The sequence below is a fragment of the Aquarana catesbeiana genome, linkage group LG11 (assembly GCF_042186555.1).
Source record: "Aquarana catesbeiana isolate 2022-GZ linkage group LG11, ASM4218655v1, whole genome shotgun sequence".
Classification (NCBI taxonomy): Eukaryota; Metazoa; Chordata; class Amphibia; order Anura; family Ranidae; genus Aquarana; species Aquarana catesbeiana.
The window spans coordinates 194,301,779-194,320,925 of NC_133334.1; the positions used below are offsets into that span (position 1 = coordinate 194,301,779).

At 40.8% G+C, this 19,147-nt stretch overlaps 1 protein-coding gene across 3 annotated transcripts in view; it reads right to left on the minus strand.

Annotated features, from left to right (window-relative positions):
- Positions 1 to 19,147, minus strand: part of LOC141112368 (EH domain-binding protein 1-like protein 1) — a 790,701-nt gene that overhangs the window by 199,773 nt on the left and 571,781 nt on the right. Inside the window, exons 7-10 of one of the 3 annotated variants that reach the window (XM_073605157.1) lie at positions 15,974 to 16,081; positions 12,138 to 12,197; positions 11,735 to 11,867; positions 3,379 to 4,873 (exon numbers count right to left, since the gene is read on the minus strand). In XM_073605157.1, the coding sequence (XP_073461258.1) occupies positions 3,379 to 4,873; positions 11,735 to 11,867; positions 12,138 to 12,197; positions 15,974 to 16,081 (1,796 nt within the window). Of the gene's footprint in view, positions 1 to 945; positions 4,874 to 11,734; positions 11,868 to 12,137; positions 12,198 to 15,973; positions 16,082 to 19,147 lie in introns of all 3 variants that reach the window. The other 2 variants (XM_073605155.1, XM_073605156.1) reach the window with 2 other exon arrangements.

Below are 19,147 nucleotides of genomic sequence, written 5' to 3' on the forward strand. Positions count from 1 at the left end.
TAAAATAAATTAAATTCTATCTAAATTGTTTTATACCCTCTGGCAGCCGGTTGTCAGTCCAATCTTCAAGCACTTAGCACTTTTAAATATGCACTTCTATTAAGACTTTTCAATGTTAATTGTGTAGAATGCATTATTAATCAATTTGACCATATTTATTGATATTTATATCATATTGTTGGTGAATAGTAAAGGTCTTAGTTTGCATATATATTTTTTCACTGATAAGACACCCAGGGGGTGTAACACAGTTTGGCATTTCACCTAATTCACTAAAACCTAATTTTGATAATTAAATAGAGGAGTAAGTTGGGTAAGCTGGATTACCCTTTTTTGGTTGTTGAGATTGGACTGACAGCAAGGCCTTGAACCTGTAAAACACTCTGCACCTGACATAACATATTGCACCATAGGTACCTAGGCAGGCGCCCAACACAGAGTCCAGTGCTCACAGGCACATTACAGGCCAGTCCTGTGTCTTCCTGACAGCAGGTCCAGGTACAATGTTGAAGACTATGCTGAGATCCCGCTGCTCTAGAATCTGCAAAAATTACCCCAAGTGATTCTGCAGTGCTGCAGAATCTTGCTAATATAAAAATATCATGATAAAAAGTAGGAATTAGCTTGCTTCTCTAAGAGGAGAGAAGATGTTCAGCATAACCCAATGTACCTGAATACTCATCCTGTGTCCCATAATGTACGATTAATAAACCTAACATTTTTTAGCCGTCTACTCTTCTTTAGCTTTCTACTAAGGTTTTCTTTTAATGCATTCAATTGCAGAGTATCATCCCAGTACATGTCTCTCCTATACCATGAATGATATAATATTTATCTCCAGCCATGCAGAATTCCTTTCTTTCCTCCCCATGCAGGGGATTTCTATATTGACCACATCCCATGCAGAGTGTCTCTTCCTCATCTGGGTCATAGACTATCACATACCTCCCCCACATGCCCTGAGTACTTGTTCAGTCTCTTCTTTTCTGCGCTTCTCTGTTGTCCAGGGATTGATGTAGGGGAAATTGAAAATTTGCATTCTGACAAGATATCGGTGGTGGTTTTCTCAGCTTCAGAGGTTAAGTTACTCAAAGAATATGTGGGAAAAATCTCAACAATAGGACATACAGTAGCTTCAGTGTCTTGGTTTATTGGTTCTCTGCAACTTGAGGAAAGCAATGTCTCTGGCTGTGACACTACCTGCAACACATTGTTAGTTTGGTCTACATGCTCTGCCTGTTCCTTTGTTATATTCCTTAAACTTGTCTCTTGTTGTTCTACACTTTTTACTAGTATGCGTTGTGGTTCATTGCCTTGCAAGTAATACTCAGACACTGACAGAATATTCAGGTCTCCTTTTTCAATTAAATCCGTGTTCCCTTTTTGCTTAATCTTTAGTACTTCTTGCTCTCCAGTTTTTGACAGTGCCTCCTGTTTCTCTACCCTATGCACAGCCTCCTCAATATTATGTTTTGTTTCAACTGACCCAAGTGATAATTCATCGTTAAACACATCCATATTCAATCTATTATCTGTTTGTACTACATTTTCAATAGTATCCTGCATTCTAATCTGTAGAGTAGTTTGTTGGGGGTTCATTTTCTCCTTTACCAGATGTGATGTTGGTTTTTCATCTTTATTTTCTGCTTGCTTTCTTTTTTCCCTACTGAGTACAATTTCTTCCAAATATTTGTCATCCTGTACAGCCTGCTCTGCCACAATTACTATAGTAGATATGCCTACTCCTTCTTCTGTCAGGACTTTTGTTTCTTCGACATTTATGTTCTCCTGTGTTCCCTCTTCCTTTTTACTTGATATGTGTTGAACATCGTCTTTGAGAACTATATCCTCTTTGACTGACTCTTCAATGTTGGTTTTAAACCCTAGTATAGTATATGCTTCTTTCGGATTTGTCTGCTCATTGTCTTTAGTTACTATATCCTTTATATCCACAGCAAGTACCAACTTTTTCTCTTCCATCACTACCGATGGATCAACTCTTTCCTCTGTTGTTTTATGGTATTCATATTTATCATCTGTGTTTTTATTATCTACTTTCTCCTCTACCTCAGATATGTTTACATTCACTGTTCTGTTAAAATTATCTATTCTCACTAGGTTTTTCTTAGTTATCCCATCTGAATTTTCTTTATGTACATATTTTATATCTACTGAAGGACTAGCTTCAACCAGACACATCTCTGCCAAAGTAACTACTTGATTTGGTACATCTACAATTTTAGATGCTTGCTCATCCCATCTTCTATCTGTCCAAATACTATTTTTTTTCATACTATTCTCTGACTGTTCAGCAATAGCTTCTTCAAGCCCATGCACATGTCCTGAATTGTGCATCTGTTCTTCTTCAAGTAATCTGTCTTCTCCCCAACGACATATATTGCCTTTGTCTTCTGCTTTTCCAGTTGTAGCTCCTTCTTCATCCACTTTCTTGTTGATCCAGAAAGAATTGAGCTTATCTTGATCCGCTGCTTCTTTAGATCTAACATGTTGTTTAAATGATTTGTGTTTAGTCTGAAGAGATGTTTCTTCTTTTCCACCTGTCTGATTAGTAATTTGGGCACTATTACCTCTTTTTTCATCATGTCTCTGAACAGAACAAAAATGGGACTCTCTCTCCACATCTTGTTCTACTATGTCTTCAACCTGTGAATGTTCTACTTGTAGCTTTTCACTTTTCAAAAAACATTTTTCTGCCAAACTATGATTTTTTTCAACACGTGAGTCTATGTTAACCAGCTTTCCACTTGGAGATAGAAAAGTATCTTTAACACCATCCGGATATAAAGCCTTTTCAAAATTTGAAGTTTTATCTTGATATATAGGGTTTCTCAGAATATTATACTCTGTTGGCAAATGTTCTGCTAACTCATGTGCTGGCTTAACTTTCCAAAATATTACTTCTTCCCTCCTGTGTTCACTAAATGTTTCTTTTTGCTCATTGGCCACTTCAGTTAATTCCTTTTGCCCCTGCTCCTTATCCATAACTAATACATCTTTCCGTATATCACTTATGTCTTGTGTGCCCCTAGCAATAATTTCCAGCTTTTCTAAGCCACACATTCCATTTTCTGTTTCAACTATGGAGTGTATCTCATTTGTTTGGTTTATATATTCTTGTATACCCTCTGTTTCAAGCATACTCTTTTCTTCAGCTTTAATTAATTCCTTCTGCCGAATGTCTTTATTTATTCCTTCATGTACAGTTTCTAACATATATTTAGAATTACTGCCTCTGTCATGCCCTCTTTTAACTGTGGGAAATGATGAGCCTTGCAGACTTTTATCTACAACTGCTACAAAACACAAACTTTCATGTCCTGGTGTTGTCATCTCTTCTGTCCTTTTAGTTTCACTCACTTTGCTGTCTGTACTCCGATAGATTTTGCTTTCTCCCTGAATAGTATCTTCAGCCTCGATTGGAGTTTCAGCTTTCTTGTTAGTCATTTCATGGGTTTTGGCTGATATTTCCACCGATAACCCTTCAGCTCTGTTGCTTTTTATGATCACTGGATACTGTTCTCTTTCTTCCCCCTTTTCTTTAAATTGGATCTCTTTTGAGTCATCAATTTTTTTGATTATCTGATGCTCAGCCCAGTCTTCTCCAACCTCTCCTTTATCTGCCTTATACTGCTCTTGTCTGTATTGTCTGTCTGTATTGACTATGCCTCCTGACACACATTCTAATTGATTGTGTGCAATATTGGTGCCTGCCTCTTCCTCTCTGTTAATAAGTGTTGTGTCTTTTAGACTGACATTTGTATCAAGCAATGTGTGTTGCAGCTTTACTTGTTGAGCATTACACAAGTTTAGATTGCTTTCTTCTTTTACCACTTCTGGTTCATGCCCACTGATCTGACTTTTGTGTGCAGTTTCCTGTTCCCATTTTGTAGTCTTTCCAACTATACATGTGTTTTGTGTCCCTTGTAGAAAGCTTTCTGGCATGAAATAAACCCCACTATCTTTTCCTAATGTTTCTTCAACAATATGTTTTACTTCAAATGCTCTGCTTTTAACACTATCTGTTTTTGCTACACTTCGTTCTGCATTTAGTGCAAGCTCTTGAAGTATTTCTGGCTCAAACAGTGATGATTCTATGGTTTCAAGTCGCTGAACATCAGCATTGTTACCAGCCTGTTCAACTTTTATAGAGAGTTTATCATCTATATTTTCTGTTTGCGGAGCTGCAGCTTTCTGTACTCCCTTTTGTGTAATGTGATCTATTCCATGGATTCCCATTGTGTCCTCCAAGTTGCTTGCCTTGGGTGACTTTTGTGTCTCGCTTAATATTTTCACACCATCAGCTGACTTACAAGCTGTCTCTTGCATGTCTTTAGAGTCTAGCTCCTTTTGTACTGACCTGAATGTAATCTCAGGCATCTGAAACATTTCAGCTAAGTTCATATTAGCCCTGGGTGATGCCTCTTGATTTATGTCATGATATGTTGCATCTCTACTGAAAGATGCCTTTTGTGCAAACTCTCTTTCCAGTACCAACTCAGAGACTGCATCTGTCTCTCTTCTAATTGCTTGTTGTGTATTCTGTGTTACCTGCACTGTCTTACCTCTACTTGGAACAACTGGTGCTTGAGTTACCTTAAGGAATGTTTCATCTCTTGCCAATATATTACTTTGTACTATACTCCTATCCTGACTATTGTGTTTTCTTACTGCAACTTCAGGAATATCAGTTATTTCTGGCTGTATATCTTTCAGGCATCCTGCTTTCTGAAAATCCTCCCTGTTCTTCCTATACCCATCCCTAGGGGCTGACTCATGTTGTTTTGTGGCCCTCTCATTGAGTAGTTTCATATGCTCAGGGCTGAACTCCCGGTTCTTCCATACCTCGTTACACCTAGGAAGACAAATAAAAAAAGAGGGTAAAGCATTTATAATACTTTGCTGTAGTACTAAGTAATTATGCAATACAAATAACTCTCATAAACAAAGGTGCATGAAGGATGATTTATCTCAACAAAAAATAATTGAAAATCTGACATCATAATTCCCCTTTTTCTGGTATAGGAGAGAATAGTAAGCAAGACAATGGTAAGGAGTGGCTTTGCTCAACACAGATAGTTCTTGTTAATGTTCATACATAAAGCCCATTATGTTTATGCATGTTTTTGAACTAGTTTTTTTATTTATAAAATTAACTTTAATTTTACAGATATTCATTTTACATTTTATTTGATCTGCAAGAAGCATTAAAGTGAAACTACACGGGGAAGTTCAGCTCCTTTTTAACTTTTGGGCACTTATTTTTTTTTGGGGGGAGGGTGGGTGCGTACCTGCTCCCATTTCCACCTGGATCGCTCCAGAGGGCTGCGGGACCCTTTTACAGGGTGCAGCACATGCACAGTGTGGAATTGGTTGTGAAGCCAGAAGGAGTCACAACTGGCTTCGCACAGTTAGCATGGCAGCACCAGGTGTGAAGAACTGGCCCGGGTAAGGGTCACTAGACAGGTAGGTGTCCCTTTTTTTTTTTGGTTCAGCGTACAAGCTATGACAAAAGTCAATCAAATGAGCTGGCAGGGCCACCCACTCAGCAAATGATTAAAATATGCACAGTGTATTAGCAGCTTTGACAATCTGTGTAGTGAACATTTAGCAACCCAGCCAATTAACAGGAGTCTGGACCTGGTGATGTGAATTAGGGTTTTTTACATATTTTTTTACCATTCTTTGACATGGCCATCTTGGTTAGGCCCTAGGAGGATGGTGTTAAGCTGTCTGTTTCCACTGGACTTAGTCCCCAAGGACTTGTATGCAGCAGAAGTCTCTCCTTCCAGGAGAACTTTAAAGTGGAACTTCAGTCATTTTTTCAACTTTCCATTTATTAAATCTTCTGCCCTTGTTGTTTTACCTTTGGATAGTAAAACATTTTTTTTTCTGCCAGTAAATACCTTATACAGCTCTTCCTGTTTCTTGTCTGGTGAAAAGCCTAGGCTTATGACATCATGCACAGTTCTCTCTCTCACTCTTGTGAGAGTTTGCCAGGAAGGGAGGGGGGATGAGTCATAAAAGGGCCAATAAGAGCTGTAGGTGTGCCTCTGTGTGTCTGTGTAAATGCAGGAAGTGAACAGGCAGCAGCTTCAGCTGCCCACGGTTAAAATGGATGCAGCCAGACTCAGTGGAGGGAGATTTTTGCAGCATATTCGGCAAGTACAGAATCACAGTATATAGAAAATAATATGCAAAGTGGTTGGGGAGATGCTTCAGAATGGCAAAGATGTTTCTATTACAAATTATGTGAGCAGACTGCATTTCCTCTTTAAAGATGTTGGCTTGCTGGAAGTAAAGCAATCGGCCTTGAGCAAACAACTGTAGCTATACCAAATGAGAGAAGTGGTAAGCTGAGTGAGAATTTAACAAAAAATCTTCTCAGCTCACCTGCCTTTGAAGCTCTTTGTTTGCTTTTTGTGATCAAGTCAACACTGGAACTTTATGTCTTTGCAGCCAAAGCCCTGAGTGTTATGCAGCCACCATAGCCTGTATGTACAGGGAGATTAGAAAAATGTACAGAAGATTGGAGTTTCTTTTTTGGCACTGGTAGCATGTTTTAGATATGCTGTGACACTACACCCTTATTTCCACCTTTATGCAGTCTATGCAACAAATTCTGTTAAAGTTAATCTACAAAGTGACTGGCACTAATCCTTTATCTCACCTGCAGGAAAAAAACTAGCTCTAAGATTAACGTGCCTGGGGCCTTATCGACATGAAGTTGTACATTCATAATAGAACCTGACTTGATACCTAGCGGTCATTTGCTGCAGCTACTTGGGCAAAAAGTTTTACTTCATAAATATTTTTTTGTCACAACACCATTTTATTAATCACCAGTATCTGAATTATGTAATGTATGTTTTTGGTAAGTAGCCATTGGGCTGACTACTTGATAGATCTGATAGACAGAACAACAGCCACCCAAAGGAGCACTTGCAGCAGACTGATAGTTGTGAATCACTGAGTTATTGTAAAGGCAAAACCTTTTTAAATTAGCATAAAAGAGGTTTATACTTACATGCTTTGTGCAATGGTGTTGCACAGAGGGGCCCCTTACTTCCTCTTCTGGGGTCTCCCACCATCACTTTCCGCTCCGCCTCTTCTGCATGTGTCCCTATAACAAGCTGCTTGCTATGGGGGCACACTTGCGTGCACACTCATGAGCCCGGCTGTGTGTGTCCATAGACATAAACACAGAGCAGATCAGCCCCGGCTCCCACTCCTTCCTCACTGGAATTTATTGATAGCACCAGGAGGTAATTGCTCCCACTGCTCTCAGAAAAGCCTGTGAGACCAGGAAGAGGGGAGAGAAGAACTGAAGTTGGACACAGTTCTGGATCGATAATGGGGTCAGATAAGTGTTTAAGTGTTGGGGGGGAGTAACAGGCAGTGCAAGGTTTTTTACCTTAATACAGAAAATGCATTAAGGTAAAAAAAATTTAGAACCACTTTAAGGGTTGTCAGCCTGCAACAGGAAGTGCTGTTACGGGAAGGATCTCCAGGTAAGAAACGGTGCAATAGATTATCAAAAATTATTTGCTAAATAAAACTGTATACAGTGAGGCATAATGCCAAATATACTGAAAAATAATATTTTGGTTTACATATGCTAGCCAGTGATGGCCAAGTAGTGGCTGAGACAGTAAAATAACTGACAGTCTCCCTCCACATCAAGAGCAGTAGTAATGTATAATAAAATTCTATGAAAACAGCACCCTATTTTAATAAATATTACTACTGCTTTTGTACACGAAACACCTGACACTTCTGGTTTTTTTCTATTTACAGCTTTCCCAAGCAAAATAAAGTTGTGCACTGTAAGACCCTTACAGTATACAGTCATAGCCAAAAGAATTGGTACCCCTCCACTTTTTCCCAAAGACCAATGTGCTAAGTTAAAACAGATGCAGGTAAATTACATCCACCGTCCATTATTCCATAGTCCACAGAGCTTAACATTTGCTAAATGGCTTAACATTTTATTTGTAAATAATAAAACAAATGGCTAATGGCTCACATATCAAAACCAGTGAAAAAGAAAATATATATACCAAAGTGCATATATAAGAGAATTCACAGTAGCTCAACAATAACACCTAATTCATTCATAGTTACATAGTTACATAGTTAGTCAGGTTGAAAAAAGACACAAGTCCATCCAGTCCAACCATAAAAAAAAACAAAAAAACAAACAAAAAAAAAAAACAATATACCCAATACTATACCCACAGTTGATCCAGAGGAAGGCAAAAAACCCCAGCAGAGCATGCTCCAATTTGCTACAGCAGGGGAAAAAATTCCTTCCTGATCCCAGAGAGGCAATCGGATTATCCCTGGATCAACTTTACCTATAAATGTCAGTACCCAGTTATATTATGTACATTTAGGAAAGTATCCAGGCCTTTCTTAAAGCAATCTACTGAGCTGGCCAGAACCACCTCTGGAGGGAGTCTATTCCACATTTTCACAGCTCTTACTGTGAAGAAACCTTTCCGTATTTGGAGATGAAATCTCTTTTCCTCCAGTCGTAAAGAGTGCCCCCTTGTCCTCTGTGTTGACCGTAAAGTGAATTCAGTGCTCAATGCAAAAATACAGTGAAGAAGAATATATCTACATATTCTATATGAATAAAAAAAATAAAATAAGAAACAAAAAAGAGGGGCGTGATTGTACGGCAACCGGAATCATCGTATTAACATTACGAGAGTGATTGGCAATTCCCTGGATAGTCGCTAGCCAGTGTGGAGGTGGTGAGACTGAAGAGGATCACATGATTATGTCATGAGCTATACAATGTTTGATACAAGATGTTTTACATGTGAGTGGACTGGGTATTGGTTTTAGATTAAAGATTGTGCTTTGACAATATTACACTAGTGGAGCCTTTCTTTTTTATGTACCCATGGATGTGTACATTTACTGCAAGAACTCTGAAGTGGTTCGGCTTATTAAGGAATCTTTGAACAACTGATTCTTTTGTCTTACTAGCCTAACCATAAGAGTGGTAGGCAATTCAATTTGGGAGCGTGTCTGATGTGACACACACTGTGGTGGATAACTTATGGTGTTTTTCCTAATTAGGACATCACTGGGAAATACTATCATATTTTCTTCGTTGGTCAAAGAGGACTGTTATTGGACATTCTTCCATTTTTTGTTTCTTTTTTTATTCTTAATATTTATTTTTTCTTCACATAGAATATGTATATATATATATTCTTTTTCACTGCATTTTTGCATTGAGCACTGAATAAATTACAGTAGGTGTTATTGTTGTGCTACTGAGAATTCTCTTATATATGCACTTTGGTATATATCTTTTGTTTTTCACAGATTTTGATATTTATGTTTATAAGCAGCCGCATTGGTTATAATTTTTCATTATTATTTTGAGCACGGGAGATTCCCACTATTCCCACAAAGAATATAACAAAATATACAAAAAGGAAAGCAAGGTCACAAACATTCCAAGCAAACAAGGGGTTGTGAAAGAGTACCACCAAAAAAATTCTTCAAATCTATTAATAGTAAAAAGGTCAGGTCTGAGCATGTAGGCAAGATAAGTCAGAGTTGGTAACTGGGGACAAAGAGCAGGCACATTTATGAAATACCTTTTTCAGCTATGTGTATGCAAAGACAAATGGGGGAGCTGAATTCCATCAAGGGGATAGTATTGACAAAGTCTCAAATTAACCCCAATGGATAAAAATTGATATGATCCAGAAATATATGGACCAGGTGGCACACACCCACACGTCCTCAAAGAGTGGAGCTCTGTTATTTTGAAGCAACTGTGACTCCTAGGCTAGTTTCACAGCTTTTTCACAGCAATGACTTTGCATGCTGTGTATTTTTGGTAACTTGCACAGGGTGTATAAATAAAGGGTAATGGTACTTTGAGAAAAAAAATCCCATATACAACTGTGTTTTATGGCCTAAAAAACAGGTTCACACAAAAAAAGACTAGCAAAAGTCTCTAGAGCCTTTACAAAATTAGTAAGTCTGTGAAGTAGAGCCAAGTGCCAGAGTGGAGCCAGGTAAGAGTTGAGTGGATGTAAGGGAGGTTGTGGAAGTGAGGCCGTGTGAGCCAGGGGGGAAGGTGGTTGGGAGAAAGGCACTATGAGCTGGGGACTGAAGCAGTCAGGAAGAAATGTGCCATGACTGGGGAGGGGGGTGAGGTGTGTGGGAGGAAACACTCTGAGCTTCTGTGGTGAAAAAAAGGGGAGGGAGACGTTGTGAGCCTTAAAGTACTGTAAGGCAGGGAGCAAGGTGGTGGGTGGGAATGAGTTGAAGCTACCCGGGCACAAGGTAGGTGGGAGATGCTATGATCAGGGGAAGAGATTGAAGGTAGGGAGACACTGTGAGTAGATGGTGAGGTTAATGAGAGGGAGATGCTTCAAGTAGGGTGCAAGGTGGATAAAAAGAATATACTGATGAGTGTTAGGGTTAGGTAGGAGACTCTACTAGCAAGGGAAAAAGGTAGTTGGGAGGGAGGACTGTGAGCCAGGGGGGGGGGGGGGGGGTGAGGTGGATAGGAGGCAGGCACTGGAGCCAGGGGTCAAGATGGATGGGTGAGAATGAGGGAGTTGCTCTGAGTGGGTGATTAAGAGAGTGGGAGAGACACACTGTGAGGGAGGGACAAGGAGATTAGGAGAGGGAGACTGTTACGAGAGGGCGAGGTGGGTTATGAGGAGATGCTATTAACAAAGCGTGGGATGGGTGAGGAACTGTGACCAGGTGGCAATGGAGGGAGACACTCTAAACCATGGGATAAGGTGGGTGGAGGGTAATCACTGAAAGCCGGCAGGTGAGGTGGGTGAAAGGGAGGCACTGTGAGTGAAAGAGTGTAATGAAAAGGAGATGCTGTAAGACAGGGGCAAATGCGCATGAAAGGGACATACTGTGAATGGGATACAAGGTTGGATGCAAGGCTCTCTGAGCTGGGGCAAGGTGGGTGGGAGGGAGATGCCGTAACTGTGGAGTGAGATGGGTGGAAGGGATATGTTAAAAAAAGGGAGGTGGAGTAGGTGGGTGGGAGATGCTGCATGTGGGGGAGTGAGATGAGGAGAAGAAGACACTGCAACTGGTAGGCATGGTGGGTGGGAAAGAGGCAATATAACCAATGGGCAAGGTGAATGAGAATACTAAGCTGTGAGTCAGGGGGAGAGGTGGGTGAGAGGAAGATGCAGCAAGCTGCAGGGTGAGATGGGTGGGAAGAAGATATTATAACTTGGCAGCAAGGTGGTTGAAAAGTGCTGTGAACCAGAGGCAAGGTATAGAAGGAAGATGCTATGTTTGGGGGCGAGGTGGGGAAGAGAAAAGGTATCATGGTTGGTGGGAGGGAGATACTTTGACTAGGGGTGAAGGTGAGGTAACCCAAGAGTGCAATGAAGTGTAGGAACCTGATCCTGGCCAGCTTCCTGTTGTCCTGGCTAGCAGATGCAGGAAGGTCTTTCATCCCAGATGTCCCTTGCTTTGCTCTGCACTGGTTGTGGTACATGTCACATGCCTTGATAAGAGAGGTCTAAGACAGAACACTTTCCTGCATCTGCTTGCCAGGACAACAGGGAGCTGGCCAAGGTTTTGTAATGATCCAGCATCTGCATGAAGCTATAGCATGGAGTGATGCTTTAGGAAAATTGCTATAAGAAAATTGAAAGTAGATGAAATATTATAATGAAATATTAATATATAACTGGTGACTCACGTCTGATTGTGGCTTGGTACAGTCACTTTTCCATGACTGGGCTCCAAAGATTTTTTTAATAGTTGATTTCCATTCTGATTACTATGGTGGGCATTCGGATCAGCAGGTGATAGTTTAATGCCCTCTTTTTTGGCTGCAGGAAGAAAATGCTTGTGAGATTTAGCTTTACTATTAATTAGTGGAGGAAATGGTGGAACTGGTGGGGAACTAGTGAAAGGAGATCTTGAAGATACTTGAGAAGAGACAGCTTTTTCTGAAAGGAAGATGGAGACAGGAAAGGAATAGAAAATGTAGAAGTAATCAAAGAAGTAAATAAGCAAAGGTTAAAAAATGAATGCCAATATGCTGAAACCACACTCATAAAATGACAGGGGAATATGAAATGCTATTCTGTGAGACCTACTTGTGGCAATGAAAGCTTCATCTTCTTCCTCAGCAACAGTGTTCAGCTCTCTTGTAGGCTCTATATCAGGTGAACAAGAAAGAAAAATGTAAAAGATGCAGTGTACCATACATAGACAGGGTACATCTAGAGAGACAAATGCAGTAGGATACAACTAAGTGAGAAGTTGAGAGAAAGAAGGATTACCTGACAAGTAGTCAGAATATACACTTTTAATATAACCTGAAGAAGAGAGCATGGAGAGATGAGTGTGTAAAAGGCTCAGTGAGGTAAAGCACAAGAAACAAATTTCAAGAAAAGAAAAAAGGGTCCTGTAGTCAGGTCAGTTAGATAAACTGTGACTGATTTCTGTAGATTGCTGCACACTTCAAATTTATTTTTTCACAATAAACTATATTTGAAAAGCCAGATTTATCAGTAGCAATAGTATACAAAAGTATGCCAACTACAAAAATTCTGTATAACAGCATCTTCACTTTAGTCTGGGCAGGTCACTAAAAATAGAAACTTTTACGAAAAATAATTTCAAATGAATTACTCATTATGTTTTTCACAGTAAATTTACATTGAACATACGGTGTGTATGCTTTCTACAGTATACAAACTTTGTAATTTTGTAATTTATTCTAATGACCACTTACCGTCTGCCCCATAGCAGTTTCACTGCTACAGGGCAGCTCTCCTGTGCAGAATTTTTTACCAAAAACATGTAGCAGAATACATATTGGCCTAAATTTATGAAGAAATTTGATTTTTTTTTATTAGATGTGTTTTATAGCAGAAAGTAAAATACAGTATTTTTTTTTTTTCAAAATTGTCATTTTTTTGTGTATAGCACAAAAAATAAAAAAAAACGCAGAGGTGATCAAATACCACCAAAAGAAAGCTCCGTTTGTGGGGAAAAAAATTACATAAATTATATTTGGGTACAGTGTCGCACAACCACACAATTTACAGTTAACCACCAATACAGGGCACTTTCCCCCCTTCCTGCTCATGCCAGTTTTCAGCTTTCAGTGCTGTCGCTCTTTAAATGACAATTGCGCAGTCATGCTATAATGCACCCAAACAAAATTTTTATCATTATAAATAGAGCTTTCTCTTGGTAGTATTTGACCACCTCTGGGTCAAAAATTTTATTTTTTGCTAATTTTGTAAATAAATACATTTTCTTCTTCACTGATGGGCACTGATAAGGCGGTACTGATGGGCACTGATGAGGTGGCACTGATGGGTACTGATGATGGGCTTTGATATGCGACACTGATGGGCACTGATAGGTGGCACTGATATGCAGCACTGATGGACACTCATAGGCGGCACAGATGGGCACTCATATGTGGCACTGATAGGGGACACTGAAAGGCTCCACTGATGGGTACTTATGGGTGGCACTGATGGGCACTTATAGGTGGCACTGATGGGCACTGATAGGTGGGCACTGATGGGCACTGATAGGTGGAACTGATGGACACTGATGGGTGGCATTGATGGACACTGATAGATGGCACTGATGGGCATCACTGATGCACTGGCAGGCATTAGTGATGGGCACTGATTGGGACCATTTGTGGGCACTGATTAGCAACATTTGTGGGCACAGATTGGCATCCCTGGTGGCCATGGGTGGCATACCTGGTGGTCATAAAGTGGTGGCCATCCCTGGTGGTCCTGGGTGGGCTTCGCTGATAATTAGACTGACACGCTGCACCACCCATCGCCGTGCTGCGTGCCCCCGTGGGCGCGTGGCGACTTGTTATCCTGATCACATCATGTGACGTCCGATCAGGATAACATAACTACTTTGCCGATGTCAAATTGCTATATGGCGGATGGCAAGTGGTTAAATAACGCAGTACCGTATCACAAAAAATGGCCTGGTCACAAGGGGGGTAAATCTTCCAGAGGTCAAGTGGTTAAACATATGATTGGTATGTGATTAAAAATAATGCCCATCTCGGTTTCCATTTTCCTTTATCAGGAAGTGTTGAACTTCCTGATCCCGATCGGAATACTATCCGGTTTCAAGTTTTGAATGTTACACTACTAATGTCTAACAAATGTCTATTTTTAATACTAGTTGTTTTCTATATGGTCATTTTTTTCAGTGATTACATCTCTAACAAAGATTTGGTATCATGGATTTTATGTGATTTAAATGATTTGATTGCTACTTTGGGTTACTCACTTGGTTGGTTGGATGTGGCATTTTTGCCTGCTGTGAATGATTGGCACACCTATTCGCACATATATATGCTCGGGCTCCTGTATCACCTCATCTGCCCATTCCTGTGGTGCTATTATTATGGGTTGACATATGGCCATTAAGTGTATCTCCCATAATGTACAGGGGTTTATCTCCCCTAACAAAAGATGTAAAGTCCAGACCTGTATTAAAAGGTTCTGGTATATGTTGAGAGCGGCGACCATCTCAGGAGAGAAGAAGGGACTCTGTAGCATGGGAGAGAGAGAAGAAAAAAGCAGCACTGCTCTAATGCCCCGTACACACAGACGGATTTTTCGACGGAAAATGCTCGATGGGAGCTTGTTGGAAATTCCAAAGGTGTGTAGGCTCCATCGGACATTTTCCATCATAATTTCTGTCACACAAAATTTGAGATCTGGATCTCAAATTTTCCGACAACAAAATCCGTTCTCGTAAATTCCGATCGTGTGTAGACAATGCTGATGCACAAAGTTCTACGCATGCTCAGAATCAAGTACGAGACGGAAGCGCTCGGTCTGGTAAAACTAGCGTTCGTAATGGAGATAGCACATTCGTCATGCTGCAATTTTTAAAAATCTTTTAATGCAGCGCATTCTCTTCTTCTTTAGAATGCTAGAATAATAAAGTTGTTTTCTGCTGATATACACACAGAGATCTGAAAAAATGATTTCTTTATTATTTCTCCTGAATATTTTATTTTTTGGTTTTCGGCAGATCTCCATAATAATGTATTTAATTTTTGTTTATAGTTTTTTTTTTTTTTTTAATCAAGATCTCCTTGTTTTTTTTTTTTTTTTAGTGCTCTCCATAAAATTGTTTTATGGAGGTTGGTTTGTGTTGTCCCTTGTTAATTTGACATTGTATTTTGGAAATGTACCCGCCTACTCACAAACTGTCCTTTTTGAAGTAAAACACATAGGCAAGTATTTGCGAATACAAAATAGCCATTTATTATGGGTCATAATAAAATAAAGAGGAAGGCAACGCTGGAGAAACTGGTGAAATTGGTGAAGCCTTTGTACCCCAGGGCACACATCAACTATTTTACACACAAAATTGGTAGCCTGAGGAGTTCATATAATAGTGAGCACAATCCGGTCCCGGACTACAAGAGATCAGGAACAGCAGCAGATGAAATATGTGTCCCCAGGCTGTGGTCATACAACAGTCTGTGTCTTTTGTCAGACCAGACTGAACACTTTCTTGTCTTACTTCCACTCTTCCTTCCCCGCTTGCTTGTAGGCTGTGGCTGTGGTGGTGGAGGTGTGGCAGGAGGTGGAGGAGGAGGAGGATAGTCCAACTCACACAGGTGTGTTTTGGTTGTGATTTGGCCCCTCAACCCCTTATTTAGGGTCATATACATAATTTTCTCACACAAGAGGCATTGGCCCTCCTCCATTTCATGCAATTTGCTGTCAGTCATGCAGGCAAAGGCCTCTTGAAGAGTGGTGGTGGCTCAGAGAGCCGCCTTAGCCTCCTGAATCAGCCCAAGCGCTGCCTCCTGCACATTACTTCCCATCCTGAGCCTTTTGGTTGGAAAGCGGAGGGGAGGGACCAGGGATTCTTTCAGGTTACTACTGGTCCCGGCCACCTCCTGGATGCCACTTACCCCTGCCACCTCCTGGCTGCCACATTCCACAGCTTCCTCCTGGCTGCCACATTCCACGCCCTCCTCCTGGCTGCCACATTCCACACCCTAATCCTGGCTGAAGCTTTCCTGTGTATGAAAAAAGAACATAGTTTGAGTTTTTTGTTCATCAATCACACACAATTTTCAGCTCATGACTGTTGCAAATTGAATGTTAACAAATAGAAAAGACTATCATTCTGACCCCTGGATTTTTCCTTCTTGTCCCAAACATTTTTGGCCACTACGGTCTATTGATATGTAAAACACTTTATTAAATCAGCAATTAGTGATCAATAATAACATCTAGTTAACATCATTAATTTTACGACCAGAAATATGTTGAACAATGCTATACCTGACTCAAGCCGGGCTCCTCCACTTCTTTTTCCTGGCTGGAAGGCCCAGGTTGGACGTCGGAAGCCTCAGCTGGGGTGGAGGAAGCGTGGAAGGAAGAGTGAAAGAAAGGGTTGAGAGGGATTGCCTGACTTCAGCCTAGTCTGTCAGAAAACGCAGTCTGTCATAGTACCACAGCCTGGGGACATAAATGGGATCAGCTGCTGCTCCTGATCTCATGGAATCCTGGACCTTATTGCGCTCCCTATTATAAGTGCTCTTCAGCCCACCAATTTTTGCCTTCAAATAGAGGATGGTTGCTGTTGGGATCTGCGGCTTCACCAACTCCAGCAGTTTCTTCAGCGCTGCATGCCTTATTTGTTTATGATTATAATGCGGATGTTTCACCTGCCACAGACAGGGCAGCTCCCTGTACTTGTCTATGAATATGGGGAGGAAGTTGTGGTCATTGAAGCCATCCATTTTCTCTGCAAGACACAAGACAAACCCTAATGTCAGGCTAAACTCTCCTAATCTTGTCCCAATATAGGCCTCAATCTATAAGCAGTATAGACCACTGATGCCCCAAGTTCAAACTGTACCTTCGTTCTAACGATCGGCGCTTCCAATACTTCTTCCTCCGCTCACAGATTTGTAGTACGACGCACGCGTGTTACGCTTTATATACACTGCACATGTGTGAAACTCCGCCCGCCCCTGACCTTTTTTCTAGTCTATTCCCCGCCCCTTGTCTTTCTGTGCAGTGGGGAGAGTACATGGTAGAGAAAAAGCAAATGCATGCAGACAGCAGCAGCGACGACGAAAGCCTGAAGCCACGAACGTCCCGATCCCGGAGGAGATTTAAGGCATTAAATATGTCCTTTGTAGAGATGGTGGACATCTTGAAGAGGGCCAACTATGATGGGAAGCATGGACCTTACCCAAACCCAAATGTGAGAAAGGCCAAGATCATGACCAAAGTTGTGAAGCGTCTGCGCCGGAATTTTGGGGTACGTCGATCCAAGGATCAATTGAGGAAACGCTGGTCAGAACTGAAATTGAGGGAGCACGATCAGTACAGAAGGATCAAGAGAGTTCTTCAAAAAAGTAAGTTGTTGTCGTGTGTTCCTATTATTATTATTTACTTGCATGCTGCTCCATGTGCTTTTCTTACTGTTGTACAGTTTAAAATGGCAACTTTCAGGTTCGTGGGCACAATAATCGTTCGTAGTAAACATTGTTTGTTAGCGCACTAATACAATGTTTTTGGCAGATGCAGGTTAACTACATTTGTTCAGGGCTATTTGAATTAAAATGAGTTGAGTGCATTGTTGTCTAGATAGGTTTGTAACTAGAACAAAATGTAAACTTGATTCAGTGTAAGGAGTGGACACTCAACAGCTGTTTACACATCTGGACCCAGGAGCACTAGTGTGGGACACCAGAACAAAGTTTTTAGGGTGTCCAACACAGGTGCTACAGTGGATACTGGGGGTGTCTCCATGTATGAACATTTTACAAAAAAGGTAAGTATTCCAGCTTTACTAAGCTAAGCAGGGCAATAACTTCTCCGCAGGACGTGGAAACCTTGCAAAAAGACCTGAACAAATTAATGGGGTGGGCGACTACATGGCAAATGAGGTTCAATGTAGAAAAATGTAAAATAATGCATTTGGGTGGCAAAAATATGAATGCAATCTATACACTGGGGGGAGAACCTCTGGGGGAATCTAGGATGGAAAAGGACCTGGGGGTCCTAGTAGATGATAGGCTCAGCAATGGCAGGCAATGCCAAGCTGCTGCTAACAAAGCAAACAGAATATTGGCATGCATTAAAAGGGGGATCAACTCCAGAGATAAAACGATAATTCTCCCGCTCTACAAGACTCTGGTCCGGCCGCACCTAGACTATGCGGTCCAGTTCTGGGCACCAGTCCTCAGGAAGGATGTACTGGAAATGGAGCGAGTACAAAGAAGGGCAACAAAGCTAATAAAGGGTCTGGAGGATATTAGTTATGAGGAAAGGTTGCGAGCACTGAACTTATTCTCTCTGGAGAAGAGACGTTTGAGAGGGGATATGATTTCAATTTACAAATACTGGACTGGTGACCCCTCAATAGGGATAAAACTTTTTTGCAGAAGAGAGTTTACCAAGACTCGTGGCCACTCATTAAAATTAGAAGAAAAGAGGTTTAATCTTAAACTACGTAGAGGGTTCTTTACTGTAAGAGCGGCAAGGATGTGGAATTCCCTTCCACAGGCGGTGGTCTCAGCGGGGAGCATTGATAGCTTCAAGAAACTATTAGATAAGCACCTGAATGACCACAACATACAGGGATATATAATGTAATACTGACACATAATCACACACATAGGTTGGACTTGATGGACTTGTGTCTTTTTTCAACCTCACCTACTATGTAACTATGTAACTATTTAGAAAGGGAGAATAAAATGTCTTCAGCTTGGAACTCTGCCCAAAAAGACAATTGTACGACACTTCCAAGCAATGTTTCATATTCCTATTTCTGGACTCAAATATCTATGTACTAAGTATACCTTTTTTTTATTCACATAGGGGAGAAAAAACTCGGGCCATCTGAGGACACCAGGGCCCCACAACCTCCTAAAGAAGGGGAAATACCACCAACACAACCAGAGGATGTGGAGGAAGGAGAGGTTTTGGAAGTTGGCGAAATTGTGACCACAACAGGTGAGACCACAGCTTCAGCTTCCATGTAATGCATGGTGTTTTTTTTTTTAATTTAGGGTGATGTGGATGTTGTGGAAGAAGAAACTCATTTCACAAGTGCAAGTGCA